Source organism: Anas platyrhynchos, chromosome 12 (assembly GCF_047663525.1).
Source record: "Anas platyrhynchos isolate ZD024472 breed Pekin duck chromosome 12, IASCAAS_PekinDuck_T2T, whole genome shotgun sequence".
Classification (NCBI taxonomy): domain Eukaryota; kingdom Metazoa; phylum Chordata; class Aves; order Anseriformes; family Anatidae; genus Anas; species Anas platyrhynchos.
In genome coordinates this window covers 16,041,890-16,065,801 of record NC_092598.1, presented here as the reverse complement: position 1 = coordinate 16,065,801, position 23,912 = coordinate 16,041,890, and the positions used below count along the sequence as shown (strand labels likewise).

The following is a 23,912-nucleotide window of genomic DNA, read 5'->3' as shown; positions in this document are numbered from 1 at the left end:
TGATCCTTGTATGAAGGGAACAGAGGGTGGAGACACTGACGGGTGGAATGGGACAGCAAAAAGTCATGCTGCAGAATGTCACGTAACACTGCTCTGCCTACCTACAAGAGTTAGGGAGCATAACAGGAAAGACATCCATTGCTTTACTTAAGTCTCTGCTTTAATTCATTCTCCGTTAAATATTTGAACGTGATTTTCTTTTCCTGTTGCAAGTAGCTTTCTATTTTAACCCAGGTGGGGAAGGTTAGTGTATTTTTAGGTAATTTTCCCTAATTCATTTGGTATGTTTAGTTTCTCAGTAAGTGTATTCCTTTAGTATGTTGATTTATGTGTTGGAAAAATGTTCAGTACTACTTTCTTTTGTTCCTTGTATCATTTTTATGACCATACTTCTCAGCACAGGGAAGTATACAGCCTCTTTCAAACAAAAGAGGTTATATAAATACTTAGGAGAATGTAGGTTTGTAGATGTTTTGTTAATCATTTTATAAATTCAGAAAAGACATACTGAAAAGGATTGAAAATACATTTTAATGACTCAATAAGTTAAATAAAATATCAACAACGACTTAATGAGTAAAACTTGAACCTAGTTCTTAACCCTTTTGTTCTTAATTTGTGCATCATTTTGCATTGCTTCTATTAACTAGCCATTTGTATAAAAGCTTGCCTACTTTCTGCAAAGTATTGTTGATTTAAACTATACGGTCACATTCTTAGAGTTTGTTTAAACCTGAAGTTTATTTTTGCCTTAAACTACCCCCATGCACACTTACTATCAATGAATAGCTAGTCTGGTTGTTTTTCTCATGGAAAGTTGACTGTTTTATGCACATTTAGTTTCTACAGAAGAATGGTCGGATGCTCAGTCTTTGATGTTTACTGTATTGTATAGATTTTACAACTTCTACCTTACTAAAATACTTCTCAAATAGTTGTTAAAGTATAGAAACGTCTTTTACCAGAGTGCAGCCAGACCAAGGCTTGAGTTTAACAGTCAGGAAGAAAGTTCCTGTGCTGCAATCGTACCGTTGCTTCATTTCTGTTCTGCAGAGGCCAGCATGACCACAGGATGTTGGGGTTTGGTCTATCCACAACTTTTTCTTTTCCAGCTGGTTACTGCAGTATACTGCAACCAGCAGTGGCTTTTCCTAAACAACAATATGCTTTCTGTGTAGCTCAGTATAGTAAATTTTATTAATGTAAGCTGTTATAGCTTACATTAATAAAATAATAATAGCTTAGATTTTATTTGTGATGATGAGTTCTTTAAAGCAGATTGCAATGTTTTCAAATGTTAGTGGCTGTATGTGAACTGACTGTCATGATCCTGCTATCACTATTTATGCAGTAGGTTTACAAGTCAATCATAGGATTGACTTTTGTTTAGGACACATGCAGTGTCCTGTAAATTTGTGCTGTGGGGGAAGGAAAGGATACCTGAAGGTAATCTAAGTTTTTGACGCCTAAACAGAGACATGAGAAGAAATTGCTGTCCTAGACAGTATTTCTTTAATATAATATAACATTATTTCTCCAGCTGGAGCTTGTTGTCCTCAGCTGAAACAAGAGTGGAAGATAGCGAAAAAGCTGAGTAGGCAAAATGCTGCGATAAATAGGTTTGATCAAGGTGGAGGAGAAAGCAGAAAAATGAATAAAGAAACAAGCTATTAACAATCAAATCAGAGTTGATCAACAATTTAACCAACAAGATCTAATAATCTTTCCTCTTACTGTTTTTGAATATCTTCTTAATTTTCATATTACTGTTGTTTAACAGAGAAAGCATATGTTGCATCTTTCACTGAGATTCTTGAATTGGACAAGAACATACAGCTGTTCCGCTGTTTACTGTTTCAACTGCTGTTGAAATACTGATGCTTTCTTAAGGGAGATCTATTATGTGTCAGTTTAGTTCACCCACCCTCAAATTACTGATCTGTGTTTGCTTGTGAATGCTAAAAATAAAAGCATCAAATGTTCCTGTGAAAAGCATTAGGAAAAAAAAATAGTCTAATTGGTCCAAAATAGGATTTGGCTACTTCTTTACCTTGTGGTTCACATGCTTGATGTATTCCATCAGATGTTGGCCACTGATTTTAGATAGAGCTGAAGTATTGCTTAAAGAACCCTGAAAATTGCAGTTTGTGTTGAAGGAAGTTTTTGGTAAAGCCTCTTAGTTTTATTCTACTCCATGCAGAAGAGAAGATCAAATCGTCAAGTTAAACGGAAAAAGTATGCTGAAGAAGGAGAAGGAAAGCAATCAGAAGAAGAAGCTAAAGTTTCTGTGAAAATGAAAAAGAATTCAGCTCCTTTACCTGCTGAACAGCCTTTACAATTATTTGTGGTAAGTAAAATCTACCTTGGTCAGTAGTAGGAACTGCCCAGTTGTCTCAAGGAGTTCAGTGAATAAAGCTCAGAATTATCATTACTAATCTGCAGTTCATTCAATGTGACATCTTGCCAAGGTCTTAAGAATTGAAATAAATGACTTAGAGCCATTTTCTTTTTCTATTAAAAGCATTTGCTGACTTAACAGAAATTAGGGATAAGTATAAAGGTAAGACAAAGGATAAGTATGGCTGGAGTAATGTGCTGTGCTTTGTTGGTACAGGATAAAGCTGTGCACTACTGTTATCATGACTTCCCAAAATATAAAATTAGTTGAGCCTATGGGGACCTCCGCTTAGCAAGATTTTAAGAAGGGTGCTCCTTTCCTTCCTCATTCTCCCCTCAGGTTCACACTTCAGTGTTTAACTTGTGCCAATTCTGGTACTTGAAGTTGGTGTTGAACAATTCCAGGTAAATAAAGTGGCAGGATATAAATTTTACAGAAGTGTTCTTGAGACAATTGAAAGAATGTCCAAGCTGTAAGGGAGATGCTATGGTTGGGAACAAGTTGGACAGGAGGGAGGTTGACCTTATTGGAAGCAACCTTCAAACATGGGCTCACTGTCTCTGGGACCACAGCTTGAGTGCTGGCAGAGCTAAATAATCCACTGTCTGTCACACATCTAAGCCCTGCTGGAATTCACAGGCATGACCTTGTCTGTCTGATTCCACAGCATAGTTCTGTTCTCTGTGTTTAGAGTAAATCTATGCTTGACATATTATGCTACAAGGTTTTTGTTTTACTAACTTTTTAACCTGTCTACTAGAGTTCTTGCTTCTCCATCTCTGTGTAATGAAGCTCAGGGTATGTTCACTGTATCAGATTAATTTAACAGGGCATACACAGTGAGTCTGTTTCTGGAAATCACCATTGCTTGCACAGTAAGTGTGTATGGCAGGTGAGCACTGAGTCGTCTGGTCTTTGGAAGATGAACTGAACTTACATTTCTCTCTGGATAGATATTGGCCTTTCTTTTAAGATAAACATCTGGCAGTTAACCTCCTGCATCCTAAGAAAAATATTTTGGTTTAGTATGGGAACATATTTTCTTGGCCTAAATAGTAGTAATCAAATACTAATATTAAATAACATAATGACAACCATACTCATCTGCTTTTGCTTTTCCATTAAATCTATGTTGAAGGAGTAATATTCATCGTACTTTAGATTTGTCTGCCAGTATGGTAGAGACTGCTACTGGTAAAGCTCCTATTTACCCTTGCTGTTGATCTTTTAACAAGCCATTGGTGCTGATGAAACCTTTAAGCCTGATCAGCTTGAAGAGAGAGCATTTACTGCTATTTATAATGATGTCATGGGTTTTCTACATTTATAGGAGAATCCAAGTGAAGAAGATGCAGCAATTGTAGACAAAATCTTATCCTCTAGGATAATAAAGAAAGAAGTAAGTGATTGTCATCGGATGAAATTGCATATTTGAAAATGGGTTTTGCTTCGTCATTTTACAATTCTCTGAAATTTCCTTTCTAGATATCTGCTGGGATGACTGTAGAAACAGAAGAGTTTTTTGTAAAATATAAGAACTAGTAAGTATTAGAGTTGTTTCACTGGAGCTGTTGACTAAAGTAAAGACCATATTCACCATCATCTAGATAAGTTTTGTGTTGTTTGGAGATTACTTGTGATTGTTTTTTTTGTCTTTTTCACATTTTTCTTTGTAAACTTCAAATTTTAAGATTTATTTTATTTTACCTATGTGACTAATTTTATTAGATTCTTGCTGATAAATGTAACTTAAGCGTTTCTGGATTCACATGTTTTTGGAGTGTCAGGTACTCTAAAAGACCTTTATTTAACTTCATTTAAGTTCATGTTAAATGCCCGTGCTTTTCTTCTCAGATCACTTGAAAGAGATTTAGGAATCCATAGAGTTCTTTGGATCTTAGAACAAAAATATACCACCTTAACTAGATGCTTTAATATGATTATTCGGAAGAAAAGATTTTTAATCTTTACAGTGAATTCTGTCTTAAATGGTAAAATAGTCTCTTATTTGAGTGAAATTCTGTTTTATAAACTATATTATTTGAACTGTGTGTTAAAAATAGATAGTAAGCTTTGGCTTACACTAATATATTAATGTTAATCTTTGTAATTTTAGCTCTTATCTCCACTGTGAGTGGGCCACAGAACAGCAGCTTTTAAAGGATAAGAGAATCCAGCAGAAAATAAAACGGTTCAAACTAAGGCAAGCACAAAGAGCTCACTTTTTTGCAGATGTGAGTATGAAATATGCAATTAAAATAAGCTGCTTTTTTCCTTGTCAAAATTGTGATTAATATTAGTTTTTAAAATACAAGAACTGAATGCTGAAAAGTGAAGTTTAGCCATCGCAGCTGGGTGTTGGGTTGCAGCAGGAGGTGGCTTGTTTAACATAATTCTAAGAGCACCTCTTCTTGAGTCACTGAGCTAACCTGACTTGCATGTTTTAGAGGATTATTTGGGTTACTACTTAAGTGATAAGGAGGGAAGGGATATTTTAGTGTGGCGAGGTTCTCTGCTTCCAAGAGAGCACTTCATGCCCAAATGAATCTGCGTAATGCCAGATCCTCCTTCAGTGCCAGTTGTCTCTTGAAAAGGGTGAGGGCAGGGTGGAGTTGCAAAAAAAAAAAAAAAAAAAAAAAGCCTCAGTAGTCCATAACTATCGAATTCATACATTCCTGATCGGATTTTGTGTATGATGGGACCAAGTCTCAGCATGTGCCACCTTTTTTTGGCCTCTCAACTAATTTTATTAATCTTGCATTGCAGATGGAAGAAGAACCTTTCAATCCTGACTATGTTGAAGTAGACCGGGTATTAGAAGTCTCTCTTTGTGAAGATAAGGACACTGGTGAGGTAAATATATCCTAAAGCAAATCTAGAAGGTGCACCTCTGATAATTGTATTTCTAGCAGGTTTTGGAGTAGCATTTTCATGATTTTAAGCTTTGAAGATGTATTTAATGAGCCATGTCAATCTTGTCATTTCCTATGCTAGTCATGTGTTTTTTTTTTGAAATAGAAATCACAAAGTGCAATGGCTTCTCTTTTTATTAGTATTAATATATAAGAGTAAATAAAGCTTAGGTGGTTATTAATATAAATGCAAGTTTTGGTAAGAACCATGTGAGTTCAGACAAAAGACTGATCCCATGTACAGTCCTGCCTCTGATAGTGATGAGGGATCTGCTGAAAGAAGCACAAGAAGGCAGGCCATAAATAGGTCCAGTGGTGATACCTTCTTCCTCTCTAATTCCATCCCTAGCCTTTTGACAATCAGTGATCTAGAGGTTTTTTGATAGCCACCAGTGTGGCTATCAGTGAACCTTTTTCTCTGTATTTATCAAAACTCTTGTTACCCAGCGTACCTCTCCTGGAAAGCTATTACAGACCAAGAAAGCAAGTTTTAAAAAATCAAAAAAGAAAAACCCGTCAAGCAAATGAAGTGCCAAAATTCAGAAAGTGTCTGAGTGACAAGCAGAAACTGAAGACAGTAAATTTGTCTATTTAAGGGTGTTGAAATAGCTGTGATAACTTAATCTGTTCTTTCAGATAACAAACTGAGCAGACTTTTAAACAGTGATTTCAGCTGTAATCTTAAAAGAAGGTTGAGGGTTAAAATTACTTCATATTGTGTGCAGCAGATTTGACATTATTGTGCTTTTAGAAAACAATGTTCCCCCCACACTTTGCCCTGAAAACTTTTTATTTAGCTTCTAAATCTTTATTTACTGATTCAAAATAAATCATCTGCCTTGGTTCCACCTTTTCAGACTTCTCCTAAATTTTTATTTAGGTCTACTGGGAGATAAAGCTTTCTGTTGTATATAAGAGATCTCTGGTTTAGGTGCACTCTTGAGTGCTTTGTTTTAGGCTTAGGTAGCCTGATACGGAGAGTAGAGGACATATTCCAGGTGGTACCTCTGTGTTAAATTCTTTTTTTTCTGTTCCTACAAACATCACACTGTAGTAATTTATCTTCCCAAAGACTGAAACTTATTTGTGGGAAAGTGGAATTGAAAAGTACTCTGTGGGTCTACACCAAGTAGAAGAGTATGAGAAGCCAAGGATAAGTAGGTAGTTAAAAAAGAGCCTCCACAAAACACCATAAAAAGTATCAGACATGTATTTTCGTTTCTGGGTCTGTCACCTAAGTTAGGTCCTCAAATAGTAAGGTATATTAACTAAGGTATATTAGTATGTATACTAAATTAAAAGCTGATAACATTCAGAATTTTCTTCTGCAGCCTGTTATTTACTATTTAGTAAAATGGTGTTCGTTGCCATATGAAGACAGTACGTGGGAGCTGAAAGAAGATGTAGATCAAGCAAAAATAGAAGAATTTGAACAATTGCAAGCTTCCAGGCCTGATTCAAGGAGATTGGTAAAATTATACCTAATTTACCTGTCTGTCTTGGCAAATTGGATTTGATTTTCCTGACTGTAAACTTCTGTGTTTAAAATGTAAGGCTTATTGACAATCTGTGTAAAGGATCTGTGTGCCTTGTTAGCTAGGAATAATAATGTTTTCACGTAGGCATAGATAAATATCTAAATTGTTACTCGGATTAAAAAAATAAAAGTTTTTTTGTTTAGGAGAAAATATGAAGTGTTAGAACTTGCTGAGCCTTTAACTGAATGATGAACACCACATTGAATCTGGCTATTATAGAATCTAAACACCATTAAGATGAGGAGAGAACGGAATAAAATGAAAACATCCTCTTGTGGAGAACGGTTAAGTCTTGTGCTTCAACACTGAAGGAAATTAGCAAACAGGCCTGTCAAACAGATTCCATAATTGCTTCCTGCTTTTATTTTTCCTCTTTTAATCAAGGGCTAGCTGAAAGGAAGAAAAATACTTCTAATGAGGAAATTCATGTTGTCTTTAAATTATCAATCTTCTGTCTTAGAGGAGGAGGGGGAAAAAATACTTTTTCTATTTAAAGTCCTGTGTGTTATTGGTCATAGCTCACTTGTATTTAAGACATATCCAGCGTGTTGTAGTGCGCTTGTTCTAATTTATTTTACGTATCTGAATATGCACAGTATCTTCTTTTATAGGCTTTGGATTTTATATTTCTCTTTTCTTTTATGTTCATATAATGACAGAGGTCGTAGTTAACGTCTTCAGATTACATTATATAATTTTTTAACATTTATTTAAAATCCTGCCATTTTGGTGTGCGGGAAGAAGGGCTTTATACATCTCCGTTTACCGTATTTGGCTCGGGGAGAGAAAAGATGATTAAAGCGCAACCATCCAACCGATAGGCATCTCGGCATCAGCAGCAAGCGGGTTTTGTCCCAGGCTCCGGCACGTACGAGGAAGTATGTGCTGACTGCAGCCCTGCGAGCGGCAGCGCGGCCGCTCCTGAGGCTGGGCAGCGGCCAGATGGCTGCTCGTGCGCGAGGGGAGGAAGCCGCAGCTGCTGGGGAAGGACAGCCGCTGCCGCGGGGACGTGGGGGCAGATGCTGCTGATGCTGGCAGCAGGCGCACCAATTGCACGTCTGCAGTTCAGATTCGTCAGATAAGGCCTCATCAGTGTGGAGCAAGAGCGAGCTTTTAGAAATCCTGAGTGATGTCAAAAGCACAGCTGATCAGAGAAGCTTTTAGGAAGAGTTATTTTGCTTGACTTCGAGAGTTTATTGACACTGAAACTTAGAATCTACCTGAAGAGAGTCTTCTGCTGCAATCCCACCTAGCAGCAGTTTGTCTTTTCTCAGTTGCCTGCTATGAGCTAGTTGCCACCCTGTTGAGCTTTCAAGCTTGGAGCTAGGCTGGCTGTGTAGCCTCTCAGCTGTCTTCTAGTTTGCTAGGGAGATGAAGATAATGCACCTTGATACGGTTACAGGTCTGTTGTGTCATGTCCACAGTATCATGATCCTGCCTATGCTGATGCTGTCTTTCATCCGATCTCGTGGTGAAACTGATTCAGGGAACTAAACCTCCCTGTATTTACACAACCTTTTTGTATTCCCAGCATTGGCTTTCTGAACTAGCTGACTCTGATCAGATGGTTGTGGCAAGTTCTGAGAGGAAAGGGCAAGATCACAGTTAACTCTGTAGACTGCCCAAGCTATTTCAGGACAGCTTCAGAACCCAAACTTACTCAGACTGGTGATCTTGAGAAATACCACCTAAGTATTCAGGTGCTTGTAGTTGTGGGACAGCTCTTCTTAGAGCTTACCAAGTCAAATTTCAAAGATTCTTGGAAGGTTCTCTGAAGGCTCATCTGAATGAATTAGTGTTTCAAATTAGCAAGGCCAAGCTATTTGTATGTTTAATTTTAGAAATCAATTGCTTGGTATTATAATCTCAATAATTTTAAAAGTATTAATTTAAATAAATAAAATATGAATTTCAGGTTTCAGCAAACTACTTATTAGCAAGTAATTTCAACAGTGACACCTTCCCAATATTAAGAGTGAATAATTACATTGTAAATCAGAGCTGTTAGACTGGAGAAGTAGTGGGTAGAACTGTTTTGGGGAAGAAAAAAAGTGTGCCAATTTGCATGTGTGTTTTTCCCTTGAAGGACCGACCGCCTCCAAACTCCTGGAAGAAGATAGAACACTCCAGGGAATATAAAAATGGCAATCAGCTCAGGGAATATCAACTGGAAGGACTTAACTGGCTCCTATTCAACTGGTACAACAGGTATATTCATAGATCTTTTTTAATGCAAATTTTAAATATGGGGGTGAACAAGTGCTACAGGGTTGATTACTGTTTTGACTAAATATATCTTAGCTTCTCTGCTCACAGCTAAAAAGGTATAACAGGAAAAAATGGGAAATTTTCTTCCTTTGAAGCTGTGTATACAGCTATGTTTTTTATCAATAATGGCAACAAAAAAAAATTGTAAAGAGAAAAACTAACCTAACTGAACATAAATTTTCAATAGCTTGAGGAATTATTAAAAACAAACAAACAAAAAAAACTTCCACCAAAGTACAAACTTCAAGAATTTTTGGAACTGGAATATAATTTTGTGTTATTCTCTATCAAAATACCCAAATAAAATTACTTCTTAAAGGTTTAAAAAAAATTATAGTCTCACTGCTGCACTTTCATCTTGCAAAATATTTTCTAGAATTAGTATATGTTTCAAATATAGTTACCTCTTTTCAAACATAAGACTAGTAAATAATTATTTCCTTACATTAGAAGCTAATTTAACTTCCGTTCATAAATACAGTATGGTATTAACTGGAGTATAAGTGCTTTCAGGATTTTTTCCAGAAGCATGTCTCTGTATCTAATTCAGATATCTATTCATGCATTGTCCTGCTTGCTTTCTTTTCAAAGCATCTGTTGCTTGTCCTTTAGAGGCAATGTCAGTGAGCATACCATTTTACCACATAAGTTCTGTGATGTGCAAAAAAAAAATAAAAAATTGTCTTAAGCTCTGCGTAAGGCACTCCATAGCAGTGTGAGCACCTGTGCAAACAGCAAAGGGTTGGAATACATGGCTGAGGGTGAGCAGCTAGTGATTCTTTGCATAGCAATTTGGTTATATGCATCTGTGTGAGTTTGGGAAACGTGGGGGAAGTTTGGCTGTGCTGTTAGGATATCCTCTGTTAATGTGAGGGTAGCTGGGATACTTGCCATCTGTGACTATTATGGAATCTTCATTGATTTCTAGCAGACTTGTCAAGGTGAACATACATATAGGAAATCCAATTAATTTAAATTCCTTTAATTGGGACAGATACAGTCCCAGAAGAATATTTGGAGTAATTTTCTAGGAGAATGTCACAGAACATTCCATTCCTATGGTTTTGCCAGTGCTAAATGGAACTGAAAACTTGTGGTTTTGTGTGCCAAATTTATTCTTTGCCCTTAAACAGGGAACATTTAGGAGCATCGTCTGCAGTACTTTGATTTTGACTATTGTTTTAAACTGGTATAGTTGAGCTTTGCTTTTATATTTTTATCCATTTGAATAATAGCTTGAATACTGCACTTTCTTTGACCTTAATAACAAATAAATATATTTTACTTTCAGGCGAAATTGCATTTTAGCGGATGAAATGGGTCTTGGCAAAACCATTCAGTCAATTACATTCCTCTATGAAATCCTCCTGTCTGGTATAAGAGGGCCTTTTCTGATCATAGCTCCGCTTTCCACTATAACAAATTGGGAAAGAGAATTCCGCACGTGGACTGACCTTAATGTTGTAGTGTATCATGGAAGTATGATCAGCAGGCAGATGATTCAGCAGTACGAAATGTACTTCAGGGACTCCCAGGTATTGTAATGTTGCTTGCATTAACTATCTAACCCAAAGACTGCCTCAGGTAGTAGGAATGAAAAGTACGTTTTACATTATCTGTACATAGACTTAGAGAAAGTCATTGTACGCCCCATGATGCATTTTAAAGCTTTTTGCTTGCCTCAATCTTTAACATATGCTTACTGAGTAAGTTTTGTGGAAGTGGTTGCAGCAAGATATATGTTGTTTCAGTAAGCTGAGTGATTTTGCAGTTGAATAACAGTGATGCTGATACACGTGTGGAGATTAAAGTGTATGCAGATGGTTGCAGTTGGGCCCTGAATGTGAAGAGCAGTATGAACAAAAATACAGCCGATTAAGCTCTGTTGCCTTTATGTAGCTGTTAATTTCCTTTCCCTACTGTAAACTAGCCTTGCCCATGTACAGTTTGCTTTTCTGTCTTAATTACTTTACGTTAATTGATAAGAAAAAAGACCTGAAATCTGACTTTTTAAGTTTTTTTCTGTGTCTATGTATTCTGCATAGACAAACATTTTATTTTTTAAAAAAACAAGGCAGTTCTGTGAAATTGATATGCCTGGAAACCTTTTTTTTTAAAGCAGTTCTAGATATTAGATACTAAAATTAAGTCTTGTTTCTCTAGGGAGTTACTGTATACTAACTGTCTTATCGAAGGCTTTCCGTATTCTTTATCAGACCAGTGGAGTAAAGCAAACTAGATAAAAGGTGTTTGTTTAGTTGTCAGCTGATATTTTTATTACGTAACTGTGTGACAGTTAAATGTATTACTGCCATATTTTTACTGGCTGTTTTTTTTCTGTTAGAGAGTCTTTCAGATTTTCACAGATTCAGAAATGTAGTACTGTCAACAAACACCTTAGAAAATGTTTTTATTATATGGGCTATATCAGTAATTTTGAAGTGGTTAGAACGTGACTGTTGGCTAGACAATATTGAATTCCTGGTGGTGGATAATTGTTAGTATTAATTGCAGTGTTAGATAAATGTGTATGGGATGATAAAATGTTCTATAATGTAAGAACTAATGTCTGACTTTGGGTAAGATTTCAGCGACAAAATCTTTGAAATGAGTAGATTCGAGATAATATAAGTTTTGTGTTGATGAATCTCTATAGGGACGTATTGTTCGAGGTACCTACCGATTCCAAGCCATTATCACAACCTTCGAAATGATTCTTGGTGGCTGTCCAGAGCTAAATGCAATTGAATGGCGATGCGTTATAATTGATGAAGCACACAGGCTGAAGAATAAAAATTGCAAACTCTTGGAAGGACTAAAATTAATGAACCTTGTGAGTAACTTTTATTTTACTTCTGTTGTTTGATTTTATTTGTTTCCTGTACAAATAGTTATGTACGATATGATGATAAATCACAAGCTTGCTTATCTGTCAAAAAGAGGCCTTGAGCAGTCTTTCTATGGAAATACCTGTTCCTGATGCTCTCTTTGAATGCCTGTATTTTTGAAACCTGATACTGGTATGTTTCTGATGGAAAAGAAAGTGTGAAAAGCTCTAACTGTAAGCAGTCTATTTCTGATGATCCTATTGTATACCCTGTTTAGATTACAATGCTGACTTCATTTAAGATGGTCTTTGTAATACTAAAATGTTTCTAATGCAAACGTTTTTACATTAATGTTTAAACTATCTTATAGCTTTTTTAAAAAAAAACAAGTTAGTTAACAATAAAAGCAAGCAATGCTAGGAACAAATTCCTGTTATTTATTAAGGTATAGTCATTTTCTAATACTGTAGTTCAGATTTTGCTTGATACAGTGGAAGATTTTAAAAACACTACAATGAATCTTAAGAGTATATTTTCTGTAGTATGAAGAGAGGGGATTATATGGGTGAATAGTACAGGGAAAAGTTGAAGTATTCAGTCATTTATTACACATGAAGAAAGAATTTAAAGAAAAGCTGTTTGAAAATACCATTCTTCTTCTATGGATTCTTTTATCTGTATTACCTTTGTACTTAGTGACACGCAGAGCTGGTCATATGAAGTTAAGACAGTCAGACTTCACAAAATAAAATTCTAGCAAGTGTTTGCACTTAAGTTACGAGACTTTTTTGTTTCCTTTTATAGGAGCATAAAGTGCTGCTAACTGGCACACCACTGCAGAACACAGTAGAAGAATTATTTAGTCTCCTTCATTTTCTTGAACCGTTACGTTTCCCTGCTGAATCTACCTTCATGCAAGAATTTGGCGACCTTAAAACAGAGGAACAGGTATTGGAAATTGAATTAGTTTGGTTTGAGTTTCAGTATCTGAATGGGTGATTTGTAGGAGAGACTCTTGTTTTGTATAGGAACCATTATTGCTTCTCCCCTTGCCCCTTCCTGTGTAACATATCAGTTGTTTTTTTGTCATGCATGTAATATTCCTAAATCATGCAGGCAGAAGAATGTAGTTAAATATAATATTTTGAAGTTATTGAACATGTCAAGACGGTTTGTTAGGGACATTCTGAAAAAAAATCACAATTTAAAAATATTTCTCAGATGTCATTTATGTTTATTGGGAATTTAGTTAGAGCTTAACATTTTTGTGGAAAAACACTGATAAATTTGAAAGCAGAGTATAAATTGCAGAATTTCAGTTAATGTTAAAGAACTGTGTTTACATTTTTGGATTGATTTTATAAGTATAGGAAGTAAACAGGGAGAATAATAAAACCTGAAGTTTTCTGCCTTTGTAGACAGTTTGCAAACAAATGCTAAAAAGATACACCTTTCTTTTTTGAAGTACATCAAACGTTTCTTTAGTAATTTAAAGTTTAAAAATAAGACTATGAAATATCTTCCAGATAGAATATATAAGTCCAGAAATGAAAAGTGATGCTGAGTTCAATTTTTTTCCCCGACAAACTTGATTCATTCAGGTTCAGAAACTACAAGCTATCCTGAAACCCATGATGCTCAGACGGTTAAAAGAAGATGTAGAAAAAAAGCTGGCTCCTAAGGAGGAAACTATAATTGAAGTAGAACTAACTAATATTCAGAAGAAATATTATCGAGCAATTCTAGAGAAAAATTTCGCTTTCTTATCCAAAGGAGCAGGGCAAGCAAATGTACCAAATCTGGTTAACACTATGATGGAACTCAGAAAATGTTGTAATCATCCTTATCTCATCAAAGGTATATACTTTTCTACTTTTATTGAAATTATATAACAACTTTTTCTGGCAATCTTTAACATTTTTATCAGACTTATGAAGTACTGGGTTAGGAGGAAATGTTATTTGACAGATGTAAGGCAAAGCTGTGAGGCAGTTGCATATTTGAGATGTGAAATGTGAGCTTGTTGTTTTGTACAATTCCACAGAACGTTTAGAACTGATTACCGTATTAAAGTGTTACTTGACTTTAAAAGCAGTATGAATGAATGCTTCTAAAGCGAACTTTTGAAATTTTACTACTTGCAATAGATACAGTCTGTTTTGGTGTTTGTTGCTTTTGTTGCTCATTTTAGATGTTTTTTCCTGCTTGCAAGAAAATACACCTTAAGTTCTTAATGTTTTTGCTATGTTTTCAAATATAGTGGGACTTTAAAAAAAGGTTTTCAAAATACTGTTCTTAAGACTCATGTCCCACTTCAAATATTACAGAGGTAAATGGGCTTGTTTTGTTTTTTTAAATTACTTTTTTACACAACACTTGGAGTAGTATTTTTGATTTTGCAATTTGGGGTTATTCATCTAATTTTAGATATTTTTTTTCTGTGTTCTGCTTAAAAATACAAGACTTCTTTTCAAAGAGCATAGAAATAAATCTTGTTAGACTTGAGATCCATCCAGAACTCTGTTCTGTCTCCAGCCTTGGCTAATCAGGGACCTTTGATTAGTACAAGCATTGATTTTGGTAACTTATTCTTCTATGTATATGGAGATATTTGTGTAGGTATACTGGTAGACAGAGATTTATTCTTTGATAGGTGCTGAAGAGAAAATCCTCGGAGAGTTTAAAGAAACTTACAGCCCAAGTGCCCCTGACTTCCATCTACAAGCAATGATCCAGTCTGCTGGGAAATTAGTTCTTATTGATAAACTTCTTCCAAAAATGAAAGCCGGAGGCCACAAGGTCCTTATCTTCTCTCAAATGGTGCGATGCCTTGATATTTTGGAGGATTACCTTATACATAAAAGGTAAGATACTTCATGCTCTGTCTTTGCAGTATATTGATGTCAGTGGACATATTTTTGGACATTGTTGTGGGGATAACAATACAGCATACCAAAGATGGGAAGCTTGGTGTGTGTTTTTATTGCTTTGTTTTGTTTTTTGCAAATCACTAACTTACCATGTGATGTCTTATCAGTTGTTCAGCAACAGCCGGACAAATTCACAGAGAAACTGAAGCTGGTTGAGTTTCAGTTTGTTGCTTTTTCTATTAAACATTCTTTAATATATATCCACACTGTTGGTATTACTTATCAGAAACCAACCAAATTCAAGCTCAACACTGCCCATCCAACCTCCAGGAAGCATATAATATGTTCTTTACATCATGCTGAACTTGGACCAGATATGGGTAGCACAGTTCCTTACTACAAACTAGGAAATAACTGGAGGTTTAATTTCTTTATGAATGTGAAAAATGGGCTTCCTATCTTGCATAAATTAGTACTGCTTTGAATTTTGCAGCAGAACGGAAAACCAGTTTGTTTACTGCCAGACATAATGCAGCTCCTTAGATGGCCTTGTGCTGTCGTGTGTAATAGCACCCTTTGGTTATTCTGTTGACTCCACTGAAACTAAGCACTTACAGATGTACGTGACTAAGTACTATACATAAAGCCTTAGCACGTAAAATCTGCCCTTAAACTCAGCTACAACCAGTAGCTGCTATATCAACCTGAAAAATGAAAAAGGTTCTGGTTATTTGTTAGAAATTAAATACTATTTTAAAATGTGTATCTGTCAGTAAACTGCACAGTAATACAGTGCTAACATCTAACAAAAGAATAGACATGCCTTCATGCAGTGCAATACTGGAACGGATATTGGAAATTGTTTGTAGATCACTAGTATCTCTTTTTATCTTAATTGTATATAAAGTACACGATTCTGTGCTTTTTGTTTCACGAATGTAGTTAATCGAACTGAGCTTAACGTTTTGTATTTTGTGTGTGTTCACTTCAGTACACTAATTGTAACTTCATAGTGGTGCTTACAATCCAGTATGAAACTATTCATTTTTTATAACTATCTGGCAAGATTTAGATTGGTGCATGATAGGTACAGGTACAATCGTGTGATATCCACAGAAGCTGCAGCTCGCTTTATGCTGCTGTTTGATTAGAAATGTTAGAGTGCACACATGATTAGACTTACCAGAATTCATGACTGTAGGAGATGGCTGCCTGCCAAATAGCCTGTGGTCCTGTGGATTATCTGCTGTCCCATTTTATGGCTGATTAAAAGAAAAATGGTTGTGAAGCTTTTTAACTAGATACACACTCGGCATCTTACTCTATGTACGTTTAGAAGTATTTGCTCCCTTTTTAAGCAAGACAGAGAGGGTCTGTTTCATTTCCAAAGTTTTACAGGGGTCTTGGTAATTATCAAAGGTAACGGAAGCGGGAATTACACTTCAGGCTTCTGATTTTGCCACTTTTAGTTTAAGTAGTCATAGATTCATTGATGCCTTGATAAAAGATAGTGAGAGGTGCTGTGAAGTCCTTTTTGTTCTATTTCTCTTGGTCTTGCCAGAATTGATGTGCAGTTTGCTGAATGCCAGCTCACTAAGTATTCTTTTGTGCTGGTTACTTGGTTACCCTTCCTGTGCTCAGACAAGTTGGTGTGTAATACAGAAGTACACTGCCTGCTTCTGTGGCCACAGGCTGAGATCCAAGAGTAAGATGGGAAAAACTTCTAGGTGCCCCCATTAGTCTTGAGTTTGTGGTGTCTTTTAGTGCAACTAAATGCCCTGATAATGTACATGTATGTTTCCAGGTATGTATAGTAAGGTACTTGCTGTAATGGACGAAGAGCATCTCTTAAAATATTTGCTGTTAGGACTTCCTGATGTACATTAGTACTACCATGCTCTGTCCTGATTTCTGGTAATCAAAGTTTGTGACCTTTTATTCACTGTAAAAAAAAAAAAATGCAGGCAGATTTGTTCTAATCCCCATTTAAACTATGAAAAACTTTGTAGTGATCTGTGTGTGTGACAATTTCCAGATATTTATATGAACGAATTGATGGACGAGTACGAGGTAACCTCAGGCAAGCTGCAATTGACCGGTTCAGCAAACCAGATTCCGATCGCTTTGTGTTCCTTCTGTGCACCAGAGCTGGTGGTTTGGGCATCAATTTGACTGCAGCAGATACGTGTATAATTTTTGATTCTGACTGGAATCCTCAAAATGATCTGCAGGTAAATTTGTTTAATATTGAGATGGAAGACATTAAACTTGGTTGATAGAAATTTGGTCTCTCAGAATGTTCAGTCTCTGTTGTTCATGTGCATCACATTTAAATGTTCAGGTTCGGTTCTAACTTTTTCTTTCAAACTGATTAAATGCCCAATACAAGGAAACTAAGTCAAAGAGTTTATAAATCTTTAAGATTTTGATGACACTATGAAACCTGAGACAGCAGTGGGGTTAGACTCTGCATATATTGAGTAACTGTTTACAGAAATAGAACTGTTCTATTTAAACTTAACATGTAGATGAACAAATTCATATAATGGAACAGTGAACTAATCAAATTTAGGAATTGAATGCTGAAATTGAATACATTCTCAAGTCACAGCTTTTTAGAGTTTGTATCTGGAGATCAGATAACTTTGGGGTTAGCATGTCTTTTTTGTCTAGTGCTACTGGGAGATAAATACCATTCAGTAGCACATTCATCTGCATTTTTCTTATTACTCTGATTTTGGAAAAACTATAGGCACATGACTTCTTTTTAAGTTCGTATTTTCTTAATCTTACTTTATTCCTAGATCGATCTAAATTCTTACTGTTCTCCCTTCATTCAAAGGCTCAAGCCCGTTGTCACAGGATTGGTCAGAACAAAGCAGTGAAGGTCTACAGACTGATAACTCGTAACTCATATGAAAGAGAGATGTTTGACCGAGCAAGCCTGAAACTGGGACTCGATAAGGCTGTCTTACAGAGTATGAGCGGAAGAGAAAACAGTGTTGGTGGTGTATGTAGACTTACTTCCTGACATAATTTTCCTTTTGATTTTGTAATCTATGTTTTCTGATATAAGATAAGAATAGTTGAAATAATTTACAAGTTATTTCGGTAATAACGTAGCAGTTATTCTGGTAAGTCTTCCTTGGTTTTGTGCCTCTTAAGGTAAACAATGTCAAAGTTAAACAAAGGGAAATTTTATTTCTTGTTTTCCTTTTATCTTCCTGTATCAATATAATGTGTTACTTCAATATAAGGTGAGATTTACATCTAGCATTAAAGGGTAGGTTTTTAAACCTTATATTCATCCCAGTATAGAGACTTGCCAAAACTAGAGACAGGTGCATGTATAAGTGGGTACTGTAAAGACTGCAAATTACTTTAGTGGTTAACTAAATTTATCTCCATCTTCAATAATCAAGATTTTAAATTCAGAAGTTACAAGACCCTGTTAGGTTGTAGAAAGACTGGAAAGGGAAAGAAAGAAAGAAAAAAAATTACTTTTGGAGATCTTTTCTAGTTTTTTTTAATACCTATTTTATTTACTCAGATCCAACAACTCTCGAAAAAAGAAATTGAAGACTTGCTCCGAAGAGGTGCATATGGTGCCATAATGGATGAAGAAGATGAAGGCTCTAAATTCTGTGAGGAAGACATCGACCAAATTTTGCAGCGCCGTACTAAAACTATCACAATTGAATCAGAAGGAAGGGGCTCCACATTTGCCAAGGTACAGAAGCAGCAAGTTTTTCTTTGACAGCATAGGCCTGTAAACTTAATTGAATGTTATAAAAATTTATACTTGCATAAAAGCAGATGACTTTTGTATGTGCATCTGTATGTTAGGTACGTTTTTTGAGATCTTATTTATATTATTATCATGTGCATGTAGCAAAATCCAATTTATGCATACGCCTTGACTAAATGCCAGACACAAAACAAAGATGAAAGTTGTGTGTTCTGCTTTGGAAAAGGGGACTTGAAGGACATAATGGGCTGCAGTAACCAAGAATATTAAAAGACTTCAGTTTATAGATTCATTCATATTCAGATATATGAAGAGCAAGGGAAAATGAATATAAGACAATTTTTTAATAAGATTACAGATAGTTAGGCTTACTCTAAATCTATTTATACATGGGTTATAGTTTGAATCTGATCTTTTTTGGTAAGAGTTTTGAAAAATCAAATAATACATATATATTTTAGGAGTAAAGATAAAAGGAATAAAGAGGGGGAGAATAAGAATATAAGGCCTTAAGAGTAACACTGAAAAAAAAAAAAAAAAAAGACTCTGTTTCTAATTTGTGGTGGGTATAGGAAAAAAGGTAATTTTGTGGCATCCAAAAACCTGTGCTGGAAAATTGGATAAGCAGAATGAAGAATAAACTTGAATCCTTTAACTTCCAAACTTGCAAAAATGAACCTGAACAAATATAAATTAAGATAAATTTAGAAAAAAATCTCAGGCAGTATAATCAAGCTTGGAGCACGTGTCCTTCACTAATGCAGTAATGTGATTGTTACATTTAAAAAAGATGTGAAACAGAAAGCTATTTAAGCTGATGTGTATGTACTATTTTGAAATGCACATTTATTGAGGATCTCTTATATCTTGCTTATTTGTGAGTTAAGTTAAAAAAAAAAAAAAAGCTTTCTGAAGAAGCGATATGTAACCAGTTATGGAACATGATCATGACTGTCTTTTCATCACAAGAATTAGAAAACTTTATTATTTACTTATTTTTTTTTCTTTTTTTTTTCCAAAAAGTGGTGTATTGTTTTTTTTAAGGCCTTCTGAAATTAAGCTTATTCCATGCTTTCAAGCTTTGATTGTTGGTAGTTTAAGTACTCCTTTGAAATCTCCCTCAAGCGAGTACTTTTTGCATGAGATGAAATCCCCAAATGCTGATAAGCCTCTTCAAACGATTCTATTTTTTTCAATTCAAGTAATTTAGATTCAGACTTGGAAGCAGAATAATCTTGCTGCTTAATGTAGTTCTCCCCTGATGGTGCATAAAAGTTCATTAGATTTTTCTGATATATTATGGATATGAATTTAAAAAATGAAGGGGGAGGAGAACTTTGAGTTGCTTTGCACCGTTAGTAACTTCTAAAGGCTTAACAGCTGCTCGGGAGATTTTGATGGAATAAAGTTACGCCGCACTGATGCATTCAACTCTACAAACTTCTCATGAATGCTGTTGGTAAGATATAATTATATTTTTTTACAGGCTAGCTTTGTTGCATCTGGAAACAGGACTGATATTTCACTAGATGATCCCAACTTTTGGCAGAAATGGGCCAAAAAAGCAGAAATAGATATAGATGCCATCAGTGGCCGAGTAAGTATTTCTCTCATATTGTATCATTTTTTCCATGTATGTGCTTGCTGTTGAAGTCTGAGAAAGCAATATAAATTTTTGGTGCTTCTTTGTTTAATATATCTATGAACCAGAGTTTGTGTGATGGTTACTTTGTGTGGATAATCAACCAGCAGATAGCTTTAGTATGTCTTAGCTCCCTGTTGTCCTAAAAGAGTTTGGGCGGTTTTGATTTTTTGTTGAAGTCCTGGAGAAGGTTGAAAATGTGTAATTGTTCTGATTGCCTTGTTTCTTTGGCTGTAACTGTTCTGGAATCTGCAAAACAGCAGACAGAGTTGTAATTACTGGTTTTACAATACTGGAAGTTGTGACTTACATGCAAAGACATTCCTATGAAGTCAGCTCTAAAAAGGTTTCATTAACCCTTTTTTACTGATAGAGGCTACATCATATGTAGTCTGTGGAAGTATTCAGCTCAGATGAAATGTTCAATATGGCTTTTAAGTAGTGTGCTGGCATCGTTGCATGAAACCCTTTTTTTCTTGTTGTTGCCTTAAATACTACAAAATGTTTTTACAAGCTTTACAGGTGTTTTCCATGATGTCTTTGCAAAAGACCTATTAATGACATTAGACAGAGGTTGTTCCTTTTTGAACTAAAGCAAGCTATTTACAGAAAAATTTCCAACTGTTTTTCTGATATGGTTTGCTGGAAATTTTGCAGAACAGCCTGGTTATTGATACCCCAAGAATTAGAAAACAAACAAGGCCCTTCAGTGCTACAAAAGATGAGCTGGCTGAATTGTCTGAAGTGGAAAGCGAGGGTGAGGATAAACCGAAACTCCGCAGGCCATGTGACCGTTCCAATGGATATGGAAGAACAGAGTGCTTTCGGGTGGAAAAAAACCTACTGGTCTATGGGTATAGTATACATCCTTCTTTGTTCTAGGAAAAAAATAAAATTAAATTTAAACAAATAAAAAGAGAAAAGAGGGGGAAAAAAGCAATTGTTTTTCCATGTACTAAATTGTATTTATGGGGAAACTTACATTGGTGAAGTACAGATCCTGACCAGTTAATAAACAGGTATTTTTATAGTGCATAGACACTATATATACGGCTTCCTTAAGGTATCCATTGGATGTGATCCTAAGCATTTGAAGATGAATTACTTTTTGCAGAAATTCTAAGGAATAGTAAAATATACCTAATCACACAACTGTAATTTTAGGTGTTTGCTTTTGTAGCAAGACTAAGATTCACCTTGGTCTTTTGGGGGCTTTTGGGTATGGGAACATAAATGGCAATATTTATACATATTGCAGTATTGCAATATGTATACATATTTATACATCTTGCAATATCGAATAAGCATGTACTGATGGCATTCATAGCATTTTTGCCTTTTTCCCTCCCCCCCTACATTTAAAGGAGCTCATTTAAATCTTTGTTATGCTTTTATTGTTTTAATTGCTACCCTCTTTGTTGTTTATTCTGTTAAAATGAACTACATACAAGTTTTAGATTAAACTTGCAATAACCTGGTGTGTCTATAGAGAGATCTTATTTAAAATTTGAATTTTATTTTATGAATAAATTTGATATAATCATGGTGCCCTGTATAAATCCTTCTGACAATTCGCAGTTGAAGAAATATTAAAGAAAACAGGTAAAACCCTTTCTTCAGGGAAGGGTAGACACATCTAATATGGGCACTCAAGTAGTCTCTGTAAAAAAAAATTACTATAAGGGCTGCAGGCAGGCTTAAAACTGTATACATAGATTTCTAAAATAAGCTAATGAACGGCTTGGTAACTGTCTTGTTCGTAATTGCAGAACATCTTGCACTTCCGTGAGGTTTGAATAGGAACTGAAAATCTAACCAGTCATTTTAAGCATTCTTATATCAGATGTTGTGATTTTATAAACAAAGTCTTAGGTGTTCTTTTCATCCACCTGAAAAGATAAATGACTGCATGTTATCATTAAGTTCCAGTGAGCTTTGTGCCTAAAATGATCTTTTTTTTTTTTTCTAAACATGTAGTTTTTGTTTAAAACCATTTTAAACGGGTAGTCTTGTTGGAAATGTTACTTTCATATTTCCACTCAGTAATTTAAATGGAAGGAAAAAATAGAATTTATCTAAAATTTTTAGTATTTCTTTTTATAAAATAAACCTGCTGCAGTGTTTCACTTTCACGTGCTAACCTGTGATTCTCTTTGGACTAGGTGGGGTCGCTGGAGAGAGATTTTGTCACACGGTCGCTTCAAGAGACAGCTAAATGAGCAGGATGTGGAGATAATTTGCCGAGCTCTCTTAGCCTACTGTCTTGTTCACTACAGAGGGGATGAGAAAATAAAAAGTTTTATATGGGATCTCATTACCCCAACAGAAGATGGGCAAACACGAGAGCTGCAGAATCACCTTGGTAAGGACCAAAGTGGTTTTGTGGTTAAAAAGCTTCGCATATGCATGCCAGTGACAATGGGATAAAAGCAGCTAAAAATTCTGAAAGTGTGCTACTTGAAATAGGTATCTGGAGTAAGCTCCATTTAATTCAACCGATGGAAAATGTGTCATTTCTGCTTCACTTTGTTTTTTGATTGCTTAACCAAATGGGTTGGTATACTGTATTTAAGCTTTTTTTTTTCATTTTGGTTCATAAGAACCTATTTTGTTTCAATGTAGGTGATGACATGCTCTTGTCTCTGCCTCTATCTCCTGCTTTGTGCCTAGCTTGTGAAACGTAATTCAGAGATGCTCTAACAGACCAAACAAAACAAAACTTGTATTCACAAGCTGGAAGGCTGGTGTATTTTCTAGTAGGTCACAATATTGGTATAGGATTTAGTAGCTATAAATATCACAGGTTCTGTACCTACCTGTTGCTGTTATTGTATTATTTTAAATTATATAGGCCTATCAGCTCCTGTGCCTAGAGGAAGAAAAGGAAAAAAGGTGAAGACCCAGGCTAGCACTTTTGACATACACAAAGCAGAATGGCTTCGAAAATACAATCCAGAACATCTGTTGCAAGATGAAGGATACAAAAAGCACATAAAACACCACTGCAACAAGTAAGCAGTAGTTGAGTGTGAATATTTTTTGCTTCTAATGTAAAGATTTTTTTTTCTTCTAATTCCTTGTTGTCTTAGACTTGGAAGTACTTGTGTTGCTATGAAAAAACAAGTTTTCATGGTGTGTGTTTGATTAGGACAAATGGGCTGTATTATACTATGAGGCGAAATGAATATTTCGTATTAAAAATAACCTTATTATCCTTTTTAAATAAACTGTATGTTCCTACATTGCAAAGCTGGGGGCCTGAGAGAGAGAGGATCTTGCTAGCATGTTTTTGGAGCCTTGTAGCAGCCAAAGACTAAGGAACTTGAGAATGCTTAGCAAAGAAATTGAAAGCGCTGAAGTTGTTGCTCCTAAATCTTTTTTTTTTTTCCTAACCTGGTATTGTTTCTAGGCTTCTGAGAATCTGAGCTGGCTTGCTTGTTGAAAGCTTATTCACAACGATGAACGAGGTTATTTTAGATAACGCATTTCTTTATAACAAAGCTTGTCATACTCTGCTTGAAAACTTCAGGCAACTATAGACAAAAATTGAGATAAAGCATGGACAAGCCATTGAGGTCATGAACTAAATTTGAAGTGAGGAGGAATGAAAAGGGATGTGAAAGATGTTTATTGTCAGCCTGTTGGAATCTTTTTAAGGGAATCTTCCAAGTAGGAAGAGGGAAACAGAAATTTGCTCTTAGCAGTAAT

General features: G+C 35.4%; 1 protein-coding gene across 14 annotated transcripts in view; it reads left to right on the top strand.

Annotated features, from left to right (window-relative positions):
* Positions 1–23,912, top strand: part of CHD9 (chromodomain helicase DNA binding protein 9) — a 92,957-nt gene that overhangs the window by 51,036 nt on the left and 18,009 nt on the right. For all 14 annotated transcript variants that reach the window (XM_072043879.1, XM_072043886.1, XM_027467007.3 and 11 more), the window contains 19 exons: positions 2,201–2,347; positions 3,729–3,797; positions 3,884–3,939; positions 4,515–4,632; positions 5,165–5,251; positions 6,642–6,779; positions 8,935–9,056; positions 10,408–10,651; positions 11,773–11,949; positions 12,749–12,892; positions 13,546–13,801; positions 14,598–14,808; positions 16,850–17,045; positions 17,657–17,824; positions 18,365–18,544; positions 20,049–20,159; positions 20,862–21,058; positions 22,367–22,566; positions 23,056–23,215. In XM_072043879.1, the coding sequence (XP_071899980.1) occupies positions 2,201–2,347; positions 3,729–3,797; positions 3,884–3,939; positions 4,515–4,632; positions 5,165–5,251; positions 6,642–6,779; positions 8,935–9,056; positions 10,408–10,651; positions 11,773–11,949; positions 12,749–12,892; positions 13,546–13,801; positions 14,598–14,808; positions 16,850–17,045; positions 17,657–17,824; positions 18,365–18,544; positions 20,049–20,159; positions 20,862–21,058; positions 22,367–22,566; positions 23,056–23,215 (2,981 nt within the window). The remainder of the gene's footprint in view (positions 1–2,200; positions 2,348–3,728; positions 3,798–3,883; positions 3,940–4,514; positions 4,633–5,164; positions 5,252–6,641; positions 6,780–8,934; positions 9,057–10,407; positions 10,652–11,772; positions 11,950–12,748; positions 12,893–13,545; positions 13,802–14,597; positions 14,809–16,849; positions 17,046–17,656; positions 17,825–18,364; positions 18,545–20,048; positions 20,160–20,861; positions 21,059–22,366; positions 22,567–23,055; positions 23,216–23,912) is intronic.